This window comes from Pterocles gutturalis, unplaced genomic scaffold (genome assembly GCF_000699245.1).
Source record: "Pterocles gutturalis isolate BGI_N339 unplaced genomic scaffold, ASM69924v1 scaffold41360, whole genome shotgun sequence".
NCBI lineage: Eukaryota > Metazoa > Chordata > Aves > Pterocliformes > Pteroclidae > Pterocles > Pterocles gutturalis.
In genome coordinates, this window is record NW_010144808.1 from 21,789 (window position 1) to 35,500 (window position 13,712).

At 42.0% G+C, this 13,712-nt stretch overlaps 1 protein-coding gene across 1 annotated transcript in view; it reads right to left on the bottom strand.

The window, feature by feature from the left end:
• The window catches only part of MAP1B (microtubule-associated protein 1B), a 20,883-nt gene extending 12,515 nt beyond the window's left edge, over nt 1–8,368 (bottom strand). Inside the window, exons 1-2 of the mRNA XM_010085204.1 lie at nt 8,286–8,368; nt 2,059–2,199 (exon numbers count right to left, since the gene is read on the bottom strand). Of these exons, the coding sequence (XP_010083506.1) occupies nt 2,059–2,190 (132 nt within the window). The 5' untranslated portion in view covers nt 2,191–2,199; nt 8,286–8,368. The remainder of the gene's footprint in view (nt 1–2,058; nt 2,200–8,285) is intronic.
• Nucleotides 8,369–13,712: the final 5,344 nt, after the last annotated feature.

Sequence of the window (13,712 nt, forward strand, 5' to 3'; positions counted from 1 at the left end):
AACAGATTTGCATTTCAAATTGTGACACCAAGGATATCAACAGCTCCACTGCTTATGCTATTTGGTAACACAGAGATGTAACTGCGCTTTCTCTTCTCTGGATTCAACATCACTCTGGGAGCAAAGAAAATGTATCTGTGAACCTGACCATCTTTTCAAGCACTGAGGGACATCTGTTGAGGAATCCTCAAGTTCTAAAGCTGTCACAGCTGGTGAAGGCAAACAGCAAGTTGGCTGCTCAGAAAATACACAAGACTGTTTCCTACCCTGGACCACAAAGGTAAAAAGAAAGGTTTTCCCAATCTTCTGGCACAGGAGAAGTTGAAAGCACCACTTTTAGGCATTGCCTGCAGGGAGTTCTGCAGGTTAGAGATGGATCTCTGAATTAGACTTCATAAGAGTAGGCCCCAAAGGGTATTTACTCAATTGTAAGTATGTCTCATTACCATACTTCAGGTTTGGTTCAGTGAAGTAAAAATGATCAGAGGCCAGAAACACAAACTCTACCCAGTACTCATCAAACCTTACGTGCTTATAGAATCATAGAATCATTTAGGTCGGAAAAGACCCTTAAGATCATCAAGTCCAACCATAAACCTAACACTACCAAGTCCACCAGGGTTAGGACAGCACAGGAATTCTTTCTTCTGATCAACACTTAGAATACCACTAACCATTTTTTTCTAGCCCTTTTTCCTAAACTTTTTTCCAATTTGTAGATCACCTAAAAATTTCCTGGTAATGGGACCCTTTAAAAATGTCACATACACAGACTGCAGTAAAGCAAATGTGATCTATCTTTGCTTCTGCGAAAAAATGTAGAAGCAATGAAAGTCCAAGGCTTCAGAAACAATAAGCTGGAAACCAAGACTTTCAAAGACCCATGCCAGCTGGCTAGTGAGCTGGGTGCCAGATGCAGAGATGAACCAAGTGATCCTTACTCATAGCCCACAGGAGTACGCCCTACAAGCCCACCACTTCAGCAATCCCTCCATGTAACTCCTGGTCAGCCACCACCACTCTGCTTTCCAGCCCACAGTTTCACTTCCTAATAGTAACAGTATAATTTGCCCCTAGTTTTGCATGTTTGTGTTGCTAATTAGCCAGAGATGGAAGGTGCTCGGGTTTGCAGTTTCATAGAAAAGTAACTCTGCAAGCTGCCAGTGGTCTTTAGGTGCCACACGTGTATGAGAGAGCAGGAATACAGCTCTTTCCCCAGCCCTACAATCATATGCTGAACAGAGGCTTTGAGAATAGCATCAAATGCATACAATACAGTCATGCTGGAGCTCATGGAAACTTTGCTTTTTCAGTGCTGAACTTTCAAATTTCACTTCACTGACTAATTAATTTTGGAAACTAAATTCCTAGGGATGCAGCCTTATAGTTTATTTAAATATATACTTTACACAGCAGCCAAATTAAGTGTGACAGCTTGTTTACTATGGGTTCCTGCCCTATGGGAGCTTTCAGACACAGCACATTAAGCAAGACAGCAAAATAACAAGTCACGAAACAAATCCCATTAAATACTCGTACGTTTCATACTTACCTTTTTGTTATGTAAGAATCACAAGATTTACAAATTTCACTGTCCAAATTTTAAACACTACTATGAAAAAGCCAAGCAGGTGAGTTGTGAAAAAAGACACAGCTATTCCAACAGACAGCCTCTGTCTTATTTAGTGTCACCTATTACTTAGCCACCACCAGGCAAGAACCTGGTGTCAAGATCAATTTGGCTGCTGTGTATGCGCACCTTAGATAAACAGCTTGTATATTTTAAACACAGCAGTGTCTCCTTCCATTGTCAAAAGGTTCCTTGATTTTCTGTTTCTAGAAGTTACATTTTAATTCCCCAAATTAACATTTAATTATTTTGTTAAGCAATTTACATAAAATCTAAAGTAAATTAAATAATTGCTTTGAAAGAAAGCCTACAACAAAGAATCAAGTTACTGGCTTTTCTACCTCTAACAACACAGAGAGCCATTTTTAGTCTTCTAGAAACCTCTGCCATCATGTGACAAGGTACGAAGGACATTTTTCTGAACCCACCTCTTGATCCGTGAAGATCTCAATGAAGTTCTGGAAGGAGAAGGACCCTGACTGAAGAATGAGTTCTCCTGTGTTTTCAAAGCACTGTCCAGTTAGTACAAGGAGCTTGTGTCTTGCAGCATCTGTGATCATTAAGCGCACCTAGAGTGAAGGAGAGAAATACATCAACAATGGGAATTACCATGTGTTTCTGTATTCTGCTGAGAACGTGCAGTTTAGCTCTCCTAATTTAAAACATATTTTGCACCAGAGTCTCCTAGGACTGTTCAAACATTATCAAGTTATAGTGCTGTTTACAAAAGACAATGAGAAAGGTGCAAAAGAAAAAAAACGAGGGACGAGAAGCAATTAGGGAGGTCTGATGAATAAACCAAACCAAACTAATGACATGGAAAGAAGAGCAAGGAGCAGAAGAGAATAAAAGCTGAATGAAAAACAATATTTTCAATGAACAAACATATTCTTGTATAACTCTTGGTGAAATTTAATAGCACTGTATCTGTACAGCTTTGGCGAACTGTGTCCCACGTATGAGGGACAACTCCATGTGTCAGACAGTTTTTGGAAGGATGCTCTTTTTTTCCCAGGGAACAGCATTACTTGCCATTCAGTTGTGAAAACATCACTGAAATGTAACAGCTAAAAATCACACATAAAAGTCCCATATTTAGACTGTCATTCTGTTGTAACCTGACTCATCTAGAAAGTTAAGGGACAATTCTGCTTCACCATAATCACAGACTTGAACTTCAAGCACTCAGTTACAGTTACATGCACCATTTACATCTCATTATGTCACTAACTATGGACACTATAAGCTCTTAAGGTGTGCAAGCTCAAGACGTTTTTCAATATACAGTAGTAAATTAAGTAGATGCATGATAACACAAATTGGCTTGCTACTGAGGAATAACCTTCTTCTGCATTTTGAAATAACTCTTAACTACTTCAAAGTAGAAGCTCGTTACTTTAGTTGAGCCTCACTACAGATACCAATAATTCCTGTTTCCATCCCAGGGGGAGATTTACTTGCATGTTAAGAGAAATCCATATATTTAGTACTCTTCTGTTGTCTGAATTCACCTTAAATCTCAGAATAAAACTGAACAAAACCTTTGGAAGATTCTGTACTGTTGAGTAATTTCTTTGTAAATACTTCAAAAGTCTTGTCTAACACCAAAAAAATCAATCAAAGCCTAAGGTAAGGTAGGAATTTCAAGTGTGCTAATCCCTCTATTTAAGGAAGAATTATGTTAAATCAGAATAGTGATTCCAGAACAAGGCTATCCACGTATCAAACTAAATGAGCAGAGTCCATCTGGAACAATTGCACATGATATTGCATCCAAGCTCCATCTTCATGGAGTCAACATAATCACCTCAGCTCTCCTAGCAAGCTATTCTTTCAATTTTTTATATTGATTCTTAAGCAATCAGTTGTTCTAAATAAGTCCCACCCACTCCAGGAAGGCTGAGCCAGGAAGGCTCAACCTGAATCTCCGCTGAACAACTCACATTTACAGCACAAGCAGAAAAGAGGCACTGAAGTGTAGGTACCTGAAAGAAGAGCCTGACTCTACCACATTTTCATTGTTATTAAACAAGGGACCCTGCTGGTGAGCAGCAGAAAGTTCCTTTAACTGAACATGGGACTAATGCTGGTCTGTCACTAATTGCACCAATTAATTATAAATGCAGCAATATCCTTGCTGGATCTGGCATCAACAAAGTTTAAACAATAACCCTGTGTAATGTTCTGGTCTCTTATCTACAGCTCTGACCATTATGCAGGACATTCACAGGGCTGAGGATGGAACACTGTAGCAATCAAAGATGTACAGAACGCTTGCACAGCACTTGGCAAGAACGGCTACCGCAACTACGTCCTGAAGTGAACTTCGCCTCAGAAAGATTAGGGGGCACTTACCCAAACGACCACCAACAACCACCAGTTTAGTTTTGAATGCCAGCATTATGCAAATATAATAGATAGGCGGGACTTAGTGTGATGTACGTACTACGTAAGCAAATCATGCAAGACAGTGCATACATAGTAAAAGTTTTCCGTTCAGCTTTGCACTAGATTTGGGAACTTCCCTGAGTGTCCAATTCTGTGCACAATCGAATAAAGCAATGTCTCCTTCCTAAACATAATCTCTTTGTCTGCATTTCAGGAGCTACTTCAAAACGATAACAGATTGAGTGTAACTATTTCTATTTCAGACAAAAATATAGATAAGTGCAGCCAGCTGCCTGATTATGTCACTGAAATCACCTTGATAAAGGTAAACTGGCAGGAATCATCCTTGACAATTCACAGTCCCGCTCTTGTGACATTCCAATGGAAGATCTTTATACTGTCTTTAAATCTAGATGGGAATCAACGGGCACGTTTAAAAGTCTGGGTGCCTTCAAGACCGACAGCCAGGCAGATAATTCAGCTTTTAGAGACTTAAATAACAGAAATCTCTAAAAAACATCACAGAGATGAACAAAACATCAGCACCTGGACCAGATGGAGTTAAATTAAAAGATCTTATTAAATTTGATCCTCTAAATACATATCTAAAAGAGTTGTTTAACATCTGGCTCATTACAGCATCTGTTCCAGACGAAGTAAAGAAATGCCGGATGATTTTACTTCCAAAATCAACATTACCAGAGCGCCAAATGGACACCAATAACTGGCGTCCAATTACAATAGTTCTATTGCTGTTTTCAAGAATCATGACACATCGATTAGCTGAGGCATGCCCGATAAGTCCATGACAGAGGGGGTTTATCAAAGCACCCGGCTGCGCTGAAAACTTGAAATTGTTACATCTATTAACGCGCTATGCTAAAAGGGAACATCGCCCCCTGGGAGTCATCTTTGTGGACCTCACTAAAGCCTTCGATTCGGTCAGCCATAAACACATCATTGAGGCCTTAAAGCAAAGAGGGGTTGACCCATTAGATCTGTAATTACCAAGATGTATGAAAACACAAACACATACATTTATTCGAAGTATAGGCAATCAGAAAGTATTGACATTAGAATTGGAGTCAAACAAGGTGATCCTATGTCACCATTATTATTCAATTTAGCTATTGATCCCCTTATTAATAAATTAGAAAAGGATGGAGAAGGGTTCCAGCACAAGGGCAGAAAAATTACACCTTTAGCCTTTGCCAATGATCTGGTTTTGCTGAGTAACTCATGGGATGGAATGGCTAAAAATATTAAAATCTTGGAAGCCTTTTGTAAACTCACCGGGCTTCAAACAGCCATCAAACCCAAGGGGCCGGGTGTCATGGATTTTATATTAAACCAACAAAGGACGTGTATACTATCAACGATTGTCCAACGTGGCAGATTATGGGCTCGCCTCCCAATATGATTGAGCCTGTCAGCTCGGAAAAATATCTAGGTTTACAAGTGGACCCATGGAAGGGGATCCCTAAACCAGAGTTGCTTAACAAAAATAATGAATGGTTACACCAGATTGGAAAGGCTGCTTTAAAACCGTTACAGAAAATAGACATTTTGAGAGGATATACCATTCCACGATTAATTTACTTAGCTGACCAGGCAGAAGTGAAGGGTACCCAACTTGAAGCAATCGATTTAGCTATTAGAACAACTATTAAAGACTGGCTAAAACTTCCAGCCTGTACATGTGACGGCATCCTATATGCTCGAACTAGGGACCGTGGTTGCTAACTAGGCTTAGTTGCGGGGGGTGCACCCCCCCCTCGGGCCCCGGTCCCACTGGACACCCCTTTGGGTGACGGAGTCAGCCCCTGCCCCAGTGGGGTTGATGGCTACTAACGCCCTATCGATTGGCTTCACCGAACAATTATTTTATTAGGTGTAACAGATTATTTGATGAGGGTTTCACCCCACCCAACGCCCTGCCCACGGGCTACGATAGGCACGTCTCGACAGTCATAGAGGTTCTAGTTGTATTAAATCCATAAAAGAACTGGCTTCGTCTTCTATGTTTTCTTTCATTGCTGGGCAGTCTGACAAGTTATGCGTAAACTCACCAGGTTTTCCAACAGCAAAGTTATTTCCTGACTTGTGAGTCACTGATACGTGACTGTCACTGCCCTTCAACCTATTTTATTAATTGATGGTGAAATAGCTTCTACAGAGCTAGAAAACTATGGCAAGAAAAAAAGTAAATAAATGCTTGCTGATTACAGAGCATGATGTATGATACACACGAAAGACCTTCAAGAGACACATAAATTCTGTGTCTGGGTATAATCAAGGCTTCCCAAAGGACTACCAGTCTCCTGACTTCAAGACCACTCAATTTCAGAAGAAATACTGCAAGCTGATGATTCAGTTCAGCTCTACCCTTGGCTGAAGTCCCAAACTGTTTGAATGAAGCAAACAGCAAGAGGTAGCCTCAGTCAGAATGGACGTTAAGACGGAGTGAGAACAGAGACAGGAGTGTCAGCAGATCGGCAGTTTCCCAGACTTGTGGTACAGTTGCAGAGCATTAGAACAACAGAGTGAGGTCTTAAAAAGGAAGTAACCCTTCACGGGGGTTTCAGAAACTTGTCTTCTTTGGGAAACTACAGTCTCCCTCCCTTTGGGCCTCTCTCTTCTTGGAGGTATTTTGGCATTTGACAGAATATGACAGGAGCTTTGGGCAGAACCATGCTCAGACTATCACCACTACTACCAGCCATAATTAGCAGGAATTTGTATCATTTTCCTTTGTTTTTCCTGAATGGATAGACTCAAGTTCCTCTTCTGGTGAAGCCAGAGCTCCCTGGTATATCACTGTCTCCCCATATGCAACCTGGAAATCTCTTGATATATGAAACTAAGTTTTCTTTTTGCCATAATGGGCAGAGCATGTCTATTCCAACCTCCAGGTTAATTCTCCTGCCTCTTTCTTATTGTCTTTTTCTGGCTTGTGTCCAGTCATGACTTGGTTGGCCAGCCAAGATAAATCTCAGCTTGTAACTTCTGGCTGTGACCAGTTTGGCAAGATAAAAGCAAAGGAAAGACTGCCTCCCACAGTCTAGTGAGAGGAAATTAATGGTAACTTAGCCAAACAACTTCCAGAGCCAAAGGGGTAAAGACAGAGTTCAGAAGTCATTAATGGGCCTCGGACCATGTTCTTCTATGTGGTCATCCATCAAAGGTACAACGAGCAACAGCAACAGAAACAGCATTTCCCTACTTTTGGCAGTCCCATTGGCTCTTCCCCCCCTCCACACATGCACACACACACACACTTCATAGCTTTTTACTCTGAATGTCTGAGTGTATTAAGAGCTGCTACCTAGCTGACCCCTCTCCTCCTTACCAAGTACCTTTAATGCCTTGTAAGAGATTTTCAGTATTTTACTGAATGAGCTGACATTAACAAAGGTAACTTACTTATTTAAACTTTTACAACTTCAGAAATTTCATTTGTTTCAGAGTCCTTCCTCCTGCTTGTGTTTAATATCACTTAAGGTTGCTAACAGATTTTTCACTACATTCTGCAAGCAGAGTCACTTCATTTCCCAACAGAAATCGTACTATGTCAGTGCTTCCCAGCACAGGCTAGCAGTGCAATTATCCTTGTTTTTTCAAGCTTCAGTCTCACTAGCTAAATTTGTCAATTTTATCTTTGAGCTACACACTCAGTACTTTGACTCGACTCTAGCTAGTTCATGAGGAATTGGCAGTCCTCTTCTGGGGCACTGTCACATGCTTTTTGAAGGACAGATAGATCAACCTAGAGTCACCACCACATAGCTGGTAATTCTTCTCAAAAACGTAAATTTGTCTCAGGGCACCTTCAGGCACTTTTTTCATGTGTAAAATAGGCATCCAGAGCTACCAAACAATGGAGGAGCAGAAGAAAAGCAGATGCAGTTTCATCACAGCTGCCTCCACTGTATCAAGAAGGGAATTTGGTGCATTATTAGAAAAGGAGTGCTGGGCTCAGAGGTGTGTTTCTGGCATTTTGTAAGGAGTCTGGGAAAACCAGGAGAAAATCAAGGGATGGCTGATGCTTTTTGTGATATTTGCTCCTAACATGTCCTTTCACCCACAGTTAGGACCTGCTCTTAGTCTGCTAAGACTCTGAAAGATAGTGTTGGGGTTTGTTAGTAACCAAGCTAGAAGGCAGTAACTGATATTCAAGACTGTGCTCAGTGACATCTGCTTCACTGTTCTCATCCTATCCACTCAATGGAACTTTTATGACACATCAAATTAAGTATTTCTGACTTACCTCAGTACTAACTGCTTCATCTGAGGGATTGATCAGCACTACAGTTTCCAAGACATCACTTCTGTGGTGAAGAATCTTCTGACCTGCAAGCACAAAGAGAAAAAAAAGAAAAGAAATTAAATTCAACCAGGATGCTTTAAACTAGCACCTTCCATGAGATCGTCATATGTCCTGCTGTGCAACAGCTCTCTGGTCACACACCGGTCACAGCAACTGCTGCACTGCTCATCTCACCAGTGGCATGTGGTCCTGTAGGCCAGAAACACTGCACCAGAAAATGCAAGGTACTGAAGACAAACTGGCAACAGCACCAGGTCCTGTCCCTTCCCCCTGGCCAGAGGCGTCCCGGTAACTCATCTTGGTCTTCCAGAGCTGGTGCAGATCAGAGACTGGAGTAACCATCACCAGCTGAGCATCTGGCCCTGTATTTTTAGGAAGGTGTCTATACCACAGACACAGCTGAGATTACACAGTTCTGCAATATGCCCAGGTGGTTTTAAATGAGCTTTTCCAGGAACTATTAGCAGCTTAGCTGCAGCAGCAGGAAGGTCAGCACGGGCTGCAAACTTCCCCTGCAAGACGCAAAGTGAATACTTGGGCTGTGTGCCAGTGCTGCCCACCATGGCTAAGGCGCACGATTTGTGAGACAAGCAAAAGAGCCCAGGGGTGTTCCTGCTGCCCAGCACCACCATCGCTGCCCACCACCACCATGGCCCCACAGGGCACTCGTGGGCTCCCTGTCACACACCGTGGCAATGTTCTGGAGCCAGCCAGTGCCCACACAGACCACAGGCCCTGCCTCAACAGACAAACCAGGTGAAAGCTGTAGCCCACCCTGCCAAAACTCCCCTTTCAGCCTTCTGCTAATAGTAATTAACATCAGGACACTGCGAGAAATTTCCTATGGGGACAGTCGGACGCTTGCCGCACAGCCTTGCTTCATCCTCCTCCTGCTTACAAAAACTGTAGCAAGACACGTCAGGCAACAAGAGTGAACAGGCGTACAAATAACAGCTAGCTCCTGAATGAATAATGTCTGGGCAAGTTTGGAGCAGCCTCACAGCCCACCAGCTTTCATACTTAGTAGGCAGTCCGTCTCTCTATTTAATAGTGATATTCATCTGACTGGGAGTGGATGCCAGAAAAACACAACAGGACTCTTGACATTTTTTTTTTCTTATGTTAATTGGCAAGTTCTTATCAGGGTCTCTTTCTGTGAGAACTGCAGTGTGATTAATTAGCAGCTGTATTGTCATTCAGAAATCCAGACTGGTAATTAGTCCAAAAAAACAGAAGAGCTCTCCCTTCTGAGCAAACTGCTTGGTGCAATATTAATCAATTAAAATAATTAATTGTGCTTAAAAGGAAGTATGAGGGACACAGAACAAGTCACCTATTTGCCAACTGAGAAAAACTCCCCTGTAAAGAGACATAAAATAATGAGGCCAAGAATGGCCACGCTGAAAGGAGCTCTGCATTCCTGAGAGCACCCGGGCAGCATGGGGGCAGCCTGAGAGGGTGGGCAGCCAGCCTTTCCCACACAGCCCCTGGCCCTTCCCTGGGCAGATACCACCTGCGGGCAGCAAGCCCTGCCTGTACCGGTGATGCCCTCCTCCTCCTCACCCACTGAGCTCACAATGTGTTGCATCTTTTGCTTCAAGGAAGTTCTGCATTTGTAAGTGTAAAAGCTTATAATCAAATGACAGAAAGCCAAGGAGAAGGAAAAAAAATAATGTTCCTAAAATGTGAGATGGGGATGTAGTTTAGTCTTTCGTGCATGACAGTGGCTACTGACTTGTGAATAATAAACTGATTCATTTGAAGAAACCTGTTTTCTTAACACACATTATTTTTGCTGTACTTCCTTGAAAGAAGGAGACAGACTGTATATTATCAAAGGGGAGGAAGGCAGGTCTCCCTCTGCGGCATACAGTTCTGGCATTACTCTTGGTAATCAAACTTATTTTATAGCTCTACTTCCTTGCCTAACAGGAATGCATATATAAGGCTGCATTCAGTAGAACATTCAGATGGCTCCGTTACCACAGACTCCTTCAGAAGATGCTCTGGAATCTGATATTTTAGTTATCCTGCAGATCTCCCTCAAATTAAGAGATTAGGCAGTGTTTATCGAATCTAGACTTTAACACTGGTGAGCCAACAAAAGAAATCATCACCCTTTAGTTGCCACAGAAATTACTTGCTTAACAGTTGGTGACACAGAGCACACACTTTGCTTCAGGCCAGACTAAGTCTCCTATATGATTAAACATTAACACATTGAATACAGGTAGAAAAGAAAGGCATTTAGGCACATGCAAAGTTAGGCAATTATGCACAGTGTCCACCTGACTCAAAGCACCCACTTTGGACTTCACTGGAGTTGCTCCAAGTCACGAATCTTGCGTATCTGGGAGGGATATGACCTGAGGAATCCCAGCTCCTGATGACCAGCATCAATGGCAGTTACTTATATCCTATGCTGCTGTGGCCCAGACACCCAGCTCCAGGGGTTGCATGGTTTCATGCAACTTGACACTGATTTGCAGAGGCATGTGTAGAGCTCTGCACTGCGTACACAGTGCCTGTTCATTGCTGCACATGTGACTGCCTCCCTCTTCAGCTCCTCAGCATCAACATGTGCTACTGCTTATCATACAGGGTGGGGACCCAGCACTGCCAGGGTGTGACTCACTGCAAGGGCTCCCATCCCACGTAAAACTCGGTAAGTTTGCAGCTACTTGCTGATGCTGTAACATGGTCCCATGTCACCACTTGAGAAATAAAAAAATATGTCTTTAAAAAAAAAAAGTTTACGATTTTGTAAGAGCAACATAGGGTTACCACCCAGGTTGATATCCAGAGATGCTCAGCTGGAATGAAGGAAAGTCTCCCATGGGAACAGTTTTATCAAACCATCACAGTGTAGGAGCAGAAAGCAGCAGAGACTCATGTAGGAAGATCTGGGGTAGCTTTAAACTGACTCTACTGGATTTTTGCAGCCCATCTCTACACATTTGAGTAGAACATTTCTGTGACATGTCAGAGGAAGAAAGGAAGAGACTTCCAGGTTGCACCCAGTGGCTGGGTGGATGAATTTTTACCTGGTTATAGTTTCTGGAAAGCAAGTCAAAGTCCTATCTAAAGACTTTCAGAAATAAATACTAATCATGTTTGGAAGAAATCTAAGTATCTGTTCATCCTGGATTTTATTAAGTAAGGCTTAAAATTAAAACCAGATATGAACAAAGAGTCTTGGCAGCTGTTTGATTCAGAACCAGAACAGAAAGAAGAAGTAAACAGCATGTGACAATTGCTTAAAGGGTGATTTTCCATATGCATCATCCCAGTTCCTATGGCCATAGGATCTTACTGTTCCCCTTCTTGGCCAAATATCAATGACATTTATAGTAGGATTATTGAGATGGTGATAGTGTCAGTAACATTTCCTAGAGAAGTGACTGAAGAGATTTCTAACTTACACAGTTGATCTTTTCAGGACAACCAAGCAGCGTGATCATGGGGCTTACTTTTAACAGTGATTATGTTAATTTTGTGCAAACACAAAATGTAAATGAATTACAAGGTAAAGAAAGCAAGTCCTCCTTCAAGAGTTGTTTAACCAAGGATCACTACTGACACACTTCTCCTTACTGGACATGCCTGCACAACACCAGCCCATGGGGATGCATGCTGTAGGCAAAAAGCTACTCAACAGAGGGGTCACACCAGCCCTCCCCCCCGCCCCCAGATGGACACTAGCACTCACTTGCTCCCCAGCAATGCCATTCCCACACAAACATAGAGGAAGCAGGAATATCTTTAGTGTGAGGATTCTTGGCAGAAAAGGTGAAGGGAAAATACTTTCTCCCTGAAAATGATGACTGTTTGACACCTGAGCTGGCAATCAAACACAACCCTTTGGCAACTTTAAACATCTTTTCCTTTTCATTTTAGAGAGTTTTAAAGTATCATTTCTCCATCAGCATATATGACTGCCGTGTTATGCTCGTCACCGTGCTGGGTGGCGTTAGCAGATGGCATGGCTTGCAGGGCTTGCTAATGAAACTCCCACAAGCCATGGCTGGGTGATGAACAGCCTGCAGCCAGAAAGGTTCGGTGCTCTGCACTTGCAAGTGTCTCCAATGCCGTGGGTTCCCCCAGCTGCCACTGTCTTGTGGAGGAATTTCTGGACACTGAGGGGTGAAAAATCATCCAAAATGAACCATAAAACATCCATTCCTAGAGTTCTTCCTTCAACTCTGAGAAGCTGTCTTTAACGGACAAATACGATCACTGAGGAAAAGGCATTTTCCCAACATGGCAATGCTGCTTTTGAGGAGCAGCAACATGCAACCTTTTTCCTCGACATTTCTGGGCACAGACGGCAGGAAAGGCTTGGTGTATTTTAATTCCTACTCAGGACAATACCCTGTTTATTGATATCCACACATAGTAAAATCTTAAAACCTTCAGTCCTTGCTGCCTTTACATCCATGGTAAGCAAGAGCTGGATGACCAAAAATATTACTAGATAAGGATTTTTTATATGTGAGTATACAGGTGGCTTGGAGGCCAGGTGGGGGGAGAGAGAAGAGGTTTTACACTCCGTTTCTATGTATCCAAACACTGAAGGTCGAGGCATTGGCAAATCAGACACTCTTTTACATTTAATTAATTTGGTAGAAGAAAATACATCTTTAGCAAAAACAGAAGTAATAAATATCCTGAGGAACACAACAAAGGTCTTCACCACTGTACAAGATGTCACATGGAGCACAGTCTTTCTGCTGCTAAGACTCTGAAAGATAGTATTGGGGTTTGTCAGTCACTATGCTGGAAAGTAATAACTGATGTTCAAGAATAGTCTCAACTACATCTGTTTCAGATTTACCATGTCTGATGAAGCCTATCGGAAGGTTACCATATTCCCTGGACATGATATATTTAAATCAATAAATTCCTTTGGAAAAAAAGGAGCTTTTTGCCTACCTAACAGTAATGCAATAACCCATACATTTTAGATAACTTCTACCTGCGCATTGTTTCACCTTTTTTCTAGTGGGGACTTCAAATTTCTGCAAAAAAGACATGCTAACCTTGAGTTCAGCATGGTTGTTCCATGTTATCAACAAAGTATTCAGAGTTCTGGATGACTGGTCATCTGATGGTTGCTATTTCTTATACTAACTGAATAAGTGTATATTTCCTTGTTTTCAACACAAAGATCGATAGGCATAAATTGTCAAATAATGCTGTAACTGTGACCAGGACCCAAACCTCCCCACTGTTAACCTGGAGGCACTACATTGCAACAATGATACCAAGCCAACGAGAAAGGATCAAGATCCCCTTTTAGAGCAGATGATAAATTATCTGAAGGAATGTTGTGTAAATTATATCATAGAATCATAGAATGACCTGGGT